The sequence below is a fragment of the Podarcis cretensis genome (assembly GCF_951804945.1).
Source record: "Podarcis cretensis genome assembly, chromosome: 2".
Classification (NCBI taxonomy): Eukaryota; Metazoa; Chordata; class Lepidosauria; order Squamata; family Lacertidae; genus Podarcis; species Podarcis cretensis.
Window position 1 is genome coordinate 23,666,099 of NC_137171.1, and position 14,443 is coordinate 23,680,541.

Here is a 14,443-nt window from a genome sequence, read left to right on the forward strand (position 1 = left end):
CAGAAACCCATGAGAAATCTGTGGTGATGACCTTGTTAGTGGCTGTGCCCAATCTATGGAACTCCCTCACCCCAAGAGGCCCACTCAGCCCTCTCTCTGACATACAGTGGTACCTCGGGTTACATACGCTTCAGGTTACATACGCTTCAGCTTACAGACTCTGCTAACCCAGAAACTAGTACCTCGGGTTAAGAACTTTGCTTCAGGATGAGAACAGAAATCGTGCTCTAGCGGCGCAGCAGCAGCAGGAGGCCTCCATTAGCTAAAGTGGTGCTTTAGGTTAAGAACAGTTTCAGGTTAAGAACGGACCTCCGGAACAAATTAAGTACTTAACCCGAGGTACCACTGTATTTGTCATTTTGGAAAAATACTGGGCACTACCAAACTGAATTCAATTCTATGCATAACCTTGTTTAGAAATAGGTGGCCCACGGGCCAGCTGACAGATACAGCTGATGTCCTCTTCTCATGATCCAGTCAAATGCACAATGAGCATGTCAAAGAGAGCAGGACTGTTGTGCCTGCATTGACCTCCAACCTGCATGTGTTCATTGGTGCTACATTCATCATCCGTGAAGTCAGTGTAAAGTGAGAAAGGCTTGAATGCACATTCAGGAACATTTGGGTTTGTGAACACATGTACAACAATAGGGATACAGAGCCCTTACACTGAGAATAAAGACTGGGGATGGGGAAGCATCAGGCCAAGCCAGCTTCATCCCATTACCCTTCCATAGGTTCCATTATCCTATGGCTAAATCATGAGTATATGGGATGCGGGTGGTGCTGTGGGTTAAACCACAGAGCCTAGGACTTGCCGATCAGAAGGTCGGTGGTTCGAATCCCCGCAATGGGGTGAGCTCCCGTTGCTCAGTCCCTGCTCCTGCCAACCTAGCAGTTCGATAGCACGTCAAAGTGCAAGTAGATAAATAGGAACCACTCTGGCGGGAAGGTAAAAGGCGTTTCCGTGCGCTGCTCTGGTTCGCCAGAAGCGGCTTAGTCACGCTGGCCACATGACCCGGAAGTGAGATGAGCGCCGCAACCCCAGAGTCGGCCACGACTGGACCTAATGGTCAGGGGTCCCTTCACCTTTACCTTAAATCATGAGAATATGTTTCTTGCCGAAAAGATGTTTCCTATCTTCATCACAACCATTGTTCACATGACTGCCAGTTATCACTAACTGAACCACAATTTTATTCCAATATTTTTTGTGTACAAATAAATCTATAGGGCATGGAGTGTTTGGGGCAGGGGGCAAGAGGTGCATAGAAAATACATTCAGAAGTGCAAATACAAATAATGAATTTTAAAGACCAATAGAAAACGCCTACACTCCAATTTAACAGATCATACATTTCAATCACATTTAAATCTGGGATTATCCTAAATTACTATTGCTTCCTGGGAAAATAAAGAGAGGGTTGAAATTAAATTATAGATATTTGAGCCATGCAATCATGGCACGCAACAGGAAGAAGGCATAACTGTTGTTTTATAAATAGGTCTGTGGAATCCTCCAATATTTAAAGCTTTTTCTTTCTTTCCTTTTTTCATAGCCCATTTCAGTTGGTACAGGAATCAATCAGCCAAAATTGAGTTGGTACGCAGAATACAGTTTTAAAATTTGGACCCCTGCAAAAATATTTAGAACATATTTCATTCACTTCAACATATCATCACCGCCAAATCTTGATTTAGTGGGCTTGTTTTAATCTGGAAGATTTGTTCATGTGTCATAAGACGCCCACTACATTAAAATCTGACACGTTTAACGGCATCAGTATAAGAACAGGATTCATGTGAAAGGAATTTTATGTGTCTCTTTCCCTCTTCTATGATATATGTTTATTTCAAGTTTGTTTACATAAACTTAGCCCGGTTCTCAGTGGTTTGGGGAAGCCATATAATTTCACATAAACCCACAGACTGCAGACGCGGGGGCTGTACTACATAGCGGAAAAATGATAAAAGGGGGAAATTTATTTATTTATTGAATATTTATCGAAAAACTGGTTTTGTATTTCCACAAATGCCCAATGTATTTTGAACTCTTTGTGGGAAAGTATAAAATGGTTACACAATATCAAGTCATGGGGGGGGGGGGGAAACGTGTCCTCTCCAAGTTCTGCTAGGAAGAAACTCAATAGTCTTCCTATATTTTCAACAATGAAAATAAGCTATAACTCAAACACTATAAAGTTCCAACTTGACTGGACACTGAAAACATGGAAGGACTTTGATTCAATACAGTATAGGCATCTGCAGATGAAAGGAGATGTATGCATTTTATACTTGATTTCTGCAGTTTTAAATTTCTTATTGCTGGTTTTTAATGAGCTGTGTTTTATGCCTTAACACATTCTTGTTCTACTACATACCCAAATATTTAGACACCCAACTGAAGTAGAAGAAGTGCTGTTAAAACTCTCTTCACATTTCCTCAGCTTTGAGGAAGCCCTCTGCCCTTCCACCAAGGACCTCATGAGATTATCATGCTTTCCCCTCTCTGCCACTTTCATCCCCTCAACAGTTGGACTCGATGGCCCTTGTGGTCTCTTCCAACTCTATGATTCTATGATCATCTGTAGCAGTGTTTCCCAAACTTGGGTCTCCAGCTGTTTTTGGACTACAACTCCCATCATCCCTAGCTAGCAAGATCAGTATTCAGGGATGATGGGAACTGTAATCCAAAAACAGTTGGAGACCCAAGTTTGGGAAACCCTGATCTACAGTAAGCTTAAAGGCTGACGAGTTGTGAGCCCCAATCGCCCCACCTTTAAACCAGTACCCTAATCACTATGTTGTTGTTGTTTAGTCGTTTAGTCGTGTCCAACTCTTCGTGACACCATGGACCAGAGCATGCCAGGCACTTCTGTCTTCCACTGCCTCACGCAGTTTGGTCAAACTCATGCTGGTAGTTTCCAGAACACTCTCCAACCATCTCGTCCTCTGTCGTCCCCTTCTCCTTGTGCCCTCCATCTTTCCCAACATCAGGGTCTTTTCCAGGGAGTCTTCTCTTCTCATGAGGTGGCCAAAGTATTGGAGCCTCAGCTTCAGGATCTGTCCTTCCAGTGAGCACTCAGGGCTGATTTCCTTCGGTTTGATCTTCTTGCAGTCCATGGGACTCTCAAGAGTCTCCTCCAGCACCATAATTCAAAAGCATCAATTCTTTGGCAATCAGCCTTCTTTATGGTCCAGCTTTCACTTCCATACATCACTACTGGGAAAACCATAGCTTTTACTATATGGACCTTTGTTGGCAAGACTAACCACTATATCACTCTGCAAATCAAGATGTATTCCCAACACTGCAGGTTTTTTTACACATTGAAAACTATAAATGACAAATAATGTTAGCAGTTATAGTGAAGTGGCCAGAACTCTCCTGAAGAGTTCTTTAAAGTATTTTGCACTGCTAATATATAAAAAACCTAGCTATATTTCCTCAAGGAGGATTACACTTACTCAGTTACACTATTAAGGGCTCCATATTCTGCATTGCCCTTACCTCCAACTGATTATAGGGCCAATCCACCTCATAATTAGGTGTACCGAAATCTTTCAGAAATTAGTGGGATTTAAGAATACTTAATTGTATGCTAGACTGTGTTCCAATGTCAGGATGAGTTTTCTTTTTCACAGCAGTGTACTATGAACAAATATCCCTCCTGACACTGGGATGTATTTCTAGCATACAATTAAGCATTCTTCATTTCAGTGAAGCTTAAGCATGCCTTTGCTAAGTCCTTTCTCTCAATACCTTTACTAAGACAACCATGTGTGTAACTTGATAGATGTTCTTGCTTCTGTGCTGCACTGAAAATATCTGCACTCAATGAAAGCAGGTCATCATTTAGATAGGGGTAACTATCACAACGCCCGTCACATGTTGAATTACAGCTCCCATTATCCTGAACCATGGGCCAATCTGGTTGAAGATGATGAGAGCTGCAGTCCAATAGAAACAGGAGGGCAGGGGACCATGCTGACCACCCCTGATTTAGATTTTTGGATACAATAACAGGCAATAATGTTCATACAGGTCAAAATGCAAATGTATGGTATAGTATTGATTTGTTGTTTTGCCAAACGGTTCTCTGTAAGGGCTCAGAACAAAAAGCTGAACTGGCAACTTCCTGTGACAAAGATAAGAGGCAATACTGGAAACAAATAATGGTGCATATTCTTACATGGATTTATCATTCCCATGGAATTAAGAGACAAGACCCACAGAATTGTGGAACTAGTTATGTGCTAAAGGACTTTTAGATTTGTTCCTTTCCAAAAGGAGACCCCAATGCCATAGAATTTCAGCATGTTTCTGAAGACAGGTAGGCAGGATTACGGCATGGATACTAGACTGTTCCATTAATATTAAGGACAGTTTAGCAAAGGTTTCTGACTTTAATATGGCATATTTTTCTGGTGCCTAGGATGAAACTAATATTTCTTTTGTAAAAATGCCCGGGCAAATGGGCAAGATGTGTATGAATTCTTATTGCCTGTTGATCCTTGTAACCTTTTACAGTTCAATTCCCACAGGCTTACCGTTACAGCTGAATTTCAACAGAGTTTGGAAAGCTTCCCACTAAAAATGACTTATTGGAGACAGCTTTCTTAATGGGCAGATCTCACTTGTCCAGCATTATTTTAAGTGAGTTTCCATTCACCAGAAGCCAGTATGTGCATTCTCACACAGAAAAAAATGAAGGACAAGCATCTTACAAAATGTCCCTCATTCCTCTCCTTTTCTGGAAACTTCTCTCTCTCTCTCTCTCTCTCTCTGTGTGTGTGTGTGTGTGTGTGTAGATATATATTTTATTGGTTCGGAGTGTATAGAATCCAGAAATCCATAGACAGTACTGAAATAACCAAGTAGACCCTCCCACACAGTTTAGGCTACTCCTTTCCCACTTCAAAGTATTTCATTGTTTTCACTTATTTATACAAGGAGCAACAAACATTCAACGATCCCCCCACCACCACAACATAAGCACCAAATGTCTGTTTAATTACATTAAACATTCGGTTTTTAAACAAATGCATCTTTCCACAAGTTGCCATGTGTCCTCAGAGTCCTAAAACCATGTTATAGCAATGTTGCAATCAATATATATGCATATATATATTTAACCCCAAGTGTTGCTGGTAGCTAACAGTAATTTTGAATTTCACATTTGAAACTCTCCAACCCCCAAAGGGATCCATTAGAAAGTATGAGCTAGTGCTGAGGCTAGTGCAGGGAAATAGGCACAGACATTCTATTCTCTTTAATGTTGATGGTACCCAGAAATAAATTCATGCATAAATTAGCATACATAAATAAGTGCATTTTCCACAAAGTCACAAATTTTGCTGAAGTAAAAGCAGTCGTTCCCAGCTCTTTCCCCTTCATTTATTCTTATTGTACGGTAGAGAAATAAAGGGACATTAAAATATTTGGCGGTATAAATCATATAACTTGCGTTTGTACAAGTGCCTTGATGGGGAAACTAACAGTTTCTGAACCTGTCAGTCTGCTTTTGGAAGCAATGCATTGTTTATCATGACAGAAAAAAGCCTAAGCAAGTCTAGGGTTAATTTGTACACCCCCCCCCCCCCCGAAAAAGAGTGTGAAACAGCATTTGATTGATCACATTTGCTCTATTTGATGAACCAAGTAAACTCTGACTTATCTTAACAATGCTTTCTTTGGAAAAAGCCAACTTCAAACCACAGGTTAAGAAACAGGCTTGTTTCAACAAACTTTAACACTAATTGCATATGCAGTACTAAATTGTGGTTAACTGAAACCAAAAGTGGAAGCTTCCAGTCTCTTCCTCATGGCTGTGCCTGAGAAGGACAGGGAAAGGGTTATGCAACCCCCGGGCTCATTCCACAGTTACAAAATTTCCATTTGATCTTCAGCAGGATTCAAGAAAGCCAAAAACTGATATTCTAGGAATTCCATATAAATTGTATCTAGTCATAGTCTTTATGTAAAGGTAAAGGTAAAGGGACCTCTGACTATTAGGTCCAGTTGTGGCTGACTCTGGGGTTGCGGCGCTCATCTCGCTTTATTGGCCGAGGGAGCCGGCGTACAGCTTCTGGTTCATGTGGTCAGCATGACTAAGCCGCTTCTGGCAAACCAGAGCAGCGCACGGAAACGCCGTTTACCTTCCCGCCGGAGCAGTACCTATTTATTTACTTGCACTTTGACATGCTTTCGAACTGCTAGGTTGGCAGGAGCAGGGACCGAGCAATGGGAGCTCACCAGATCGCAGGGATTCGAACCGCCGACCTTCTGATCGGCAAGTCCTAGGCTCTGTGGTTTAACCCACAGCGCCACCCGCGTCCCGTAGTCCTTATGTATACAGTGCTAAATATATGCACAAATACTCATATGACATTAGTATACAAGATGATCTGTTGATATGTGTCAGAGTACTGCCATCGAAATGGGGGAGGGAGGCAGAAGCGTACAGGGAGCCTCTGACTTTGCTGAGCAGTAACACCACATCGGGGACTGGTGAGAGCGAAGACTCCGGGTGAAACAGAGGGGGAAAGGAGGGGCGAAGGGAGGCAAAGGCTCACAGAGGATACTGTGAGCCCAAGCACCACTCCCAGCCAGGCTGATAGGGAAACAGACGTGCAGCTTCCGTCGCCTAGTTTTTGCCAGGGAGTCAAATGTAAGGAAAGGAGGAGGAGACTGGGGGTGTCAGAGTTCTTATGCTGGGGGGGGGGACAGGAAGAACCCACTCACGGAATCTGTGAGTGACTGACAGTCATGAACTTTGGAACTCTGAACTGTGCATAGTTGCACTGAATAAAAGCTGGAAAAGACAGGTCGGAGTCCTGGCTGTTTACTTGCAAGCAACCCCCCTACAGACCTGAAAATATGTTTTGGCACAGGAAATAAAAAATTCTCTACAATCTAGGACCACAGCAGATTGCAGTGTGGCTCACCTGAAGGTACATTCAGGATTCCCCCCACCTCTTTAAACAGCTATAAAGTTAATCAACTGCACGATGCCTTTTATAACTTTATGAAACAACAACAACTAATTCTTTAAATGCTACTTAAAAAGGAACTGAGGCAAATTTTAGAGACACTTTGCAAACCCCCAACTTTAAAACTAGAAAGCGTTTGCATACAGAACTACTAATTTAAAATGTCAAAGAGGAAAGATGTGGCCATGATTTCAAAACAATGCTTATGAGACATGAACTGGTCCATGACAGAATTCCCATCGGGGCCAATTCTTGATGGAAAATATGAATATGCAAATATGCACTTGAAATGGAACTATGTGGAGGCAAGTCACTTGTGAAAGCTTTCCTTGTGGTTGTAGTCATCTTCAACATGCCATCACAACCCTCTAAGAAACAAGATTTGTGACATACGTGAATCTCTTGCAACTGTGATAGAAGCTACCTCAAGATGTGTGACATCACTGAATCTGCTGCAGCCGTGTGAAAAGCTAATAACTTGCCACACCACTTGTAACATAAGTTTTCTGGGAGGGAATTTCAAGAAACATTTTTGCTGCCCTATATGGAGATCTGGTTTTATATTATATTTAAAGAATGAAACTTTAAAAAATATATATACAGTGCTAATTTTACAAAATTTCAAAAGTGTTTGAAGTGAAGTACTTGATCAAGGAAGCTAAATCTAATAAAGCACACTTAGTGTAGTTTACTTGAGGATAAAATTATTATTGTTACATGTAAATAGGCATGACAAGCCAATAGCACACAGTTCCCATGCATTCCTTAAATTCTGAGAACCAAAATGAGAGCAGTGAAAACTGTAAACATATGTATATGTGATGTATATTTGATATGCCATGCATATAAAATATACACTTCCTTAGGATGGAAAAATGTTGGAATGAATGTACTGGTGTTGCATCCATTCCAACGTTGCTTTTCACATGCCAACCATTTAGCTACTGGCATGAAAGAACTGTCCCTGCTAGTTTTCAGCTGAAAAACTGGTAACAAAAAGTAAGGGTATTCAATAACTGGAGAGAAAACCTGGCAAGCCAACATTATCTCCAAGAGTATGAAGAGTTATACATAGTTATACTCCTCTGAAATGACTCTGAAATGAAGAATCATTTCCAATTTTTTTTTTTTAAGTTGAGAAATAACTAGTCTCTCTAATTTCCAAAGGGCAAATGGTTCTTTCTAGTCTTTGTTCATCAGAAGTCTGTTGAAGGGGATTGAAATGATCAGTTTTAAATGTGTCTTTCAGTTATAAATACCATTTCTTAGGCCAGAATTATATAGAACATAGCATCCCTTACAATGGGAGGTAATCAGTTGATCCAATTCACAACTTGAAGACTACAGTAATGAATTGCTGAGGAGATTGGAGTCATTCTACTAACTGCAGCTGAGCTAAAATTATATATGTCGTATACATCCATCCACCCTCCTTTTCCATGGCATTTTTAATTTCAACAAATGTATCTAAGATTATCTTTGTAACTTCTACAACGAGTGTCCTGTAATGAAACTACTTGCCAAAAGGCACTTTTGAACAGAAAATATAGAATAATGTGCTTAATTTTAGGTCTATTTGTTACCATTTGAACTCATTCACACAAGGGAGCTTTATAAAGTCATCCCAGAAAAATATATCCGAATACCAAAATCTCTTTAGCCATGATTCAGAGGGCCTCTTGAGATATGAGTGTCGATATAGCAGTCCTCACATTATTTTAAACTGCTTTTGAAACTCTAATGTTTCAAAAGCGTATTGCTGAGTGAGGAGATGCAGTTTGAAAACAACTTTAGAAGCCACACATCTATTCAATTATTAGAGATTATTTTCAGCAAGCCTTTCCAGTAAATTCTCAGGACACCTTAGAATGAAAGCAGAAAATAAAATAAAATAAAAGTCAGAAAGTAATGAAACTTAACACTACTAGGGGATTTTAAAAAGAAGATCTCAGCATTAGATAATCTTCAATGGATATCATTATGAGCAGCAAATTGTTGTCCCTTCCTTAGCCTGTCTTCATTTTGAAATCAAATATATGTCTGCACTTTGTTTACATAAAATAAAAACAAAAAGTAATTACAAAACACACAGAGGAACCTCAGTTCTTTAGGAGCATGTGATTATCAAAGACACTCTAACCATGCAATCCAATCCAGACAGGCAAAACAAAATGGTCCCTACCACAAAGGTTGCATAGTAAGGAAACACACTGCCAGTTTATACGTGCAAAGGAATCAAGCCATGAATTATTATTTTTTGAGACACCGGCACTTCTACCAGCAATTGGACAGGTGAGATTGTATATATGAATGCTATTGCACAAAAATGTGCCATACAAACGGGAAAAGAATATATAGCTCCCCTCTCTGACATGCTAATTGGTTGTTCTCCAGAAGCTCCTGTTAGGTGGGGGGGGGGATATTTACATAGGCAACCCTCCATTCTGCAGCATGAATCAGGCAAAGTTGATTCCACTTTTTAAAGCAAACTGACCTAAGTTCCAAGACTTAGACAAAAAGATAAGATAGATAAGATGCAGACATAGACACAAAATAGAACACAGTTCACAATCAGATTGCACATGTTCCTAAATTTTGCAATGAGGGTTTTGTTCAAAAATGTGTCCAAAAATGTATGTTACACACACACACAAAATGTACAAAAATAGGGCAATGCATAGGAAGGCATAAGAATGCAGATCGGGGGAAATGCATACAAAATGCAAGTTTTTGAGAAAGTATGTACAGAAGTGTATATAATACTTGTGTACTTTTTATTGGAAAATAAAACTCCAAGGTGGCTTTCACCTCTGGAAGCTAAGGCCCGAAAAAGACCCAATATGGAGGCCAAATGGCCAAAATATGGGGAAATACTAGAAAAAGATGGAGACAATTGGAAATTGCAGAGTTTGGAGAAAATGAAGGATAAAGTGCGAGACTGGTTACACTACGCTCAGATTAAAGAAGTCTTTAAAAATGACAAAAAGTTAGGGTTCCAGGTGGAGAAATCGAAGTTGGAAACAGAACTGTTAGAGCCTAAGACTAAGGTACTTTCAAGAATGTATAACTTGCTGTTAAAATGGAATACACAAGATGAAATGGTTAAATCGGCTATGATAAAGTGGGCACAGGACATTGGGCACATTATGTTTGAGGACTGGGAAAGGTTGTGGACCATTGGGTTGAACTTCACTGCATGTAATGCTTTGAAGGAAAATGTAATGAAAATGATATATAGATGGTACATGACCCCAGTTAAACTTGCCAAAATATACCATTTGTCTGATAATAAATGTTGGAAATGTAAAGAAAATGAAGGAACATTCTTTCACCTCTGGTGGACTTGCCCTAGAGTGAAGGCTTTCTGGGAAATGATATATAATGAGCTGAAAAAGGTATTTAAGTATACCTTCACTAAGAAACCAGAGGCCTTCCTTTTGGGTATTGTCGGCCAGAAGGTGTTAAGGAAGGACCGAACATTTTTTATGTATGCAACAACAGCAGCAAGGATACTTATCGCTAAGCACTGGAAAACCCAAGATCTACCCACACTGGAAGAGTGGCAGATGCAGCTGATAGACTATATGGAACTAGCCGAGATGACCGGCAGAATCCGAGACCTGGGAGAAGAGAAAGTTGAAGAAGACTGGAAGAAATTTAAGATTTATTTTAAAAAGCATTGTAATTTGGTTGAATGTTAAGAAGGATGCTAGATCATAAATAATTGAGCACCACTAAACTAGATGGAATTAGGATGACAAGTGAGATTGAGGAAAAAATATAAACCTTTGGGAGAATTATTAGATTATATTTTAAATGAATGTGATACAAGAATGTAAACAAGATGATAAATTGCGGGTAAGAATTGACAATGATGCAAGTGGGAGCGGGAGATGTGAGGGAGTCCAATGAAGCTAAGAAAATATGTTATGATATATGTTTCATTGTTTTTTATTTCTGCAATTATGTTTAAAAATTTTAATAAATATATATAAAAATAATAATAATAATACTTGTGTACTTTTTTAAATAATAATAATAATAATAATAATAATAATTGTGTATTGTTTAAATTTTTTGTAGAAAACAGTATGGAACAGATTTAGGATTGAGTGCATGCAGAATTGAAATCTGGATTGAAAAGCCCAAAAGCCTGAGGTCAAAGACATTTACTCTAACAGACAGGCTATCAAAATTGTTGTGTAAGCTCCAGAGTCAGATGTACAGAGGTTAATCAACCTTCTATTCCCCACTGAAAAACAAAATTGTGAAATCAATGAATGCTACAGTGTCTACCTGAAGTCAGTGACTGGCCAAATAATAATAATAAAAATAGTGGCTCAGAATGAATGAAGAATATAGTGTTACACATTATTGGAAATATGCAATAGTGCAGTAGTTGGAAGTCTGACATGGCTAAAAGCTGACTATAACTTGCTCTCAATATTAATAAAAGTGACTTTATAATATATGTTGTCTTTCATATAGTCTCTCCTTCCCTTTTATTTTTTTTTGCTTCAAAACTCTGCTTTTCTCTTACTTGTCTCTCATTGGCTTCATCGTTGCAATTGCCTGTGATCATGGAGAAGACAGACTGTGACAGAATAAACTTAATAAGCGCAACCTATTAAAGAACATATTAACTGACCTCTAAGCTGCCAATATCTACCATCCGTGCATCAACAAAACGCATCAACAGAGCAATGAATCAACACAGATCAGAGAGCAAAGTACAATGTACTTACATCCGTGTCCGGCCCCTTGTCTGCCCCAGGACAAGAAAAGGTAACGAATTCATGGCACCTCTTGTGAACCACAAAGCAGCAAACTAGGAAAAGAAGAAAAAAAGCAATTGCAGATTTGTTAACAAGTTTACTGCCAATCTACTGAAGTGAATTGAAATAAGCTGCCTTGTGAATAGTGTTGATAGACATTCAAATCATGGGAAAATTAATTCTCAAGTCTTCAAGAAACACAGCCTTCTTTCAGCACAGGCAATTGCTTCTAACACATGATGTCCACATATTGTAAAATGACAGTATATCTAATTTTGCTCGTTGTTTTTTTAACACAAGCTGTGGTCAAAACAAACAATCAAAGGACTCCAAAACATTTAACTCATGGCCCATTAAGATACAAGACAGAGTAATTCCCCATTATTATTTTGCCTGAGATTTTACAGTTACCACTTTTCATGCAGGCAACAGTATCCCACATTCTTCAACAGAGGATGAAAAAGAAGCATTTATTTGATAGGGGGTTTTTGGAGAATTTTTATTTCTGATACAATTTTGCTATATCTATAAAAGTATACACTACTTAGTTACTTTAGCCGTGCTTTATTGTTTTAGTAGGACTTTATACATTGCTCTGTGCAAGTTGGAAGCCATCTTGTGTACCTTGGTAGAAAGGCAGGATAGACATAAATCAATTACTGCCAATTCTCCAATGCTCTTGGGCAATGATGTGTAATTGATAAAATTACATTTGCAAAATACAGACATCAGGATGCATTCCGCAAAACCTTAAGTTAGGGTGGGCTCTATCCTTAAGAGTAATTGAATAACATGTTAACATACTATCGGTGCATATCTAACTACTGAAAAACATTGCTGTTATGATGATAGAAAGGCAACATGGCCAAATGTTAACCCTGGGTATTAGTTGCTTAGCATGTAGAAAACCATCATCAAAAGGCCATCAATGGCTCCTAATCCTGATGGCTACATTCTCTATCACACTGTCGGGGTAAAGGTAAAGGGACCCCTGACCATTAGGTCCAGTCGTGGCCGACTCTGGGGTTGCGGCACTCATCTCGCTTTATTGGCCGAGGGAGCCGGCGTACAGCTTCCGGGTCGTGTGGCCAGCATGACTAAGCCGCTTCTGGTGAACCAGAGCAGTGTACAGAAACGCTGTTTACCTTCCCGCCGCAGTGGTACCTATTTATCTACTTGCACTTTGACATGCTTCCGAACTGCTAGGTTGGCAGGAGCAGGGACCGAGCAACGGGAGCTCACCCCGTCATGGGGATTCGAACCGCCAACCTTCTGATCAGCAAGTCCTACACTTTGTGGTTTAACCCACAGCGCCACCCGCGTCCCTTCTGTCAGGGGTAGTAAGCTTCTAAATATCAGTTATCTGAAACCACAGGAGGGGAGAGTGTGCTGTTGCACTCCAGTCCTGCTTACAGGCTTCCCATAGACACCTGTCAGAACAAGATGGTGGATTGTAAAACAACTGTACGTATTCAGTTCATAAGTTTATTGCCCTAGCTAAAGGCTTAAGATCAGCCTTGGCCTATGGAGCCCTATTGCAACGACTGTTATATCTACATTAATTCTAAACCTGAACTGTGACATAAAATAAATGGCTAGTGGATCACAACAAACAATTAAATAAGGTTCTTGGGAGACCAAAGGAAACATCTACATAGGAAAAGTTTTCTTCTGAGATTATGCTGATAGACTCTTTGCTCTGGTCTTATACTTCATTTTCAGTCGGATTCGATTGGAGGTGTGCTGCATCAGATTTTGGTTGCGCAATCACTCCCAATTCAAAAATGCAGCAAAATTACAGTTTCTAGGGCCACATGTTGCATTCTACATGAGTCATTTGTATGAGCTTTCGAATCAGGACTCAAGTCAGGCACGCAGAAAGAAAGATACACATCCCTTGTCTCAGCTTAACTGCACAGGATTGCAACTTAAGATTCCATACAAAGTTAGCACCTTCCTGGAAATGCAAAGAATACTTTTCTATTTAAGAACTGGCCTAAAGTCATTTTAACATTCAAGGTCACCCTAAAACTGAAATATATGGTGACTTATTGTACCAAGGGGGGGGGGAGGGGAGAATGTACTACAAGGAACACCCTGCAGAATGTGGATGGAGGTCAGAGCAAAAACAGCTTCTGGGTCACTGCTTATGAATCTCTCTCCTCTCATTTCTCTCTATATTTTTCTTTTTTAAAAAATGCTTTTGATGATAATGACTTCCTGAAAGATAATGTGAGAATCTATGCAGCGGACCTTTTGCCAGCCAGATGTTGCTGTCTTCAAACTCCTATCAAACCTGACAGCTGATTATACCAGATGAGGTTGATGGGAGTTAGAGTCCTTCAACATATGGAGGGCGACAGGTAAGCCAGCTCTGGTCTATGAGGAAGGGTGTCCTTATTTGAGAGGAGGAAAACGAAGAGTCTGGGCATTGTTTTGTGAATTCTGATGTGGAAAGGATTTAGACCAGGCTTCCTCAACCTCAGCCCTCCAGATGTTTTGATACTACAATTCCCATCATCCCTGACCACTGGTCCTGCTAGCTAGGGATCATGGGAGTTGTAGGCCAAAAACATCTGGAGGGCCGAGGCTGAGGAAGCCTGATTTAGACTTTGCTAGAAATAGGGGCAACCATCTTTAATCAGAAAACTGCAACACAATCACACGCATTCCAG

General features: G+C 40.0%; 1 protein-coding gene and 1 long non-coding RNA gene across 4 annotated transcripts in view; one reads left to right on the top strand and one right to left on the bottom strand.

Moving 5' to 3' along the window:
- The window catches only part of PRKCA (protein kinase C alpha), a 198,689-nt gene that overhangs the window by 104,610 nt on the left and 79,636 nt on the right, over positions 1-14,443 (bottom strand). For all 3 annotated transcript variants that reach the window (XM_079965446.1, XM_079965445.1, XM_079965447.1), the window contains exon 3: positions 11,739-11,821. In XM_079965446.1, coding sequence (XP_079821572.1) covers positions 11,739-11,821 — 83 coding nt within the window. The remainder of the gene's footprint in view (positions 1-11,738; positions 11,822-14,443) is intronic.
- The window catches only part of LOC307210151, a 113,756-nt gene that overhangs the window by 76,157 nt on the left and 23,156 nt on the right, over positions 1-14,443 (top strand). The gene's annotated exons all lie outside the window — the stretch shown is intronic.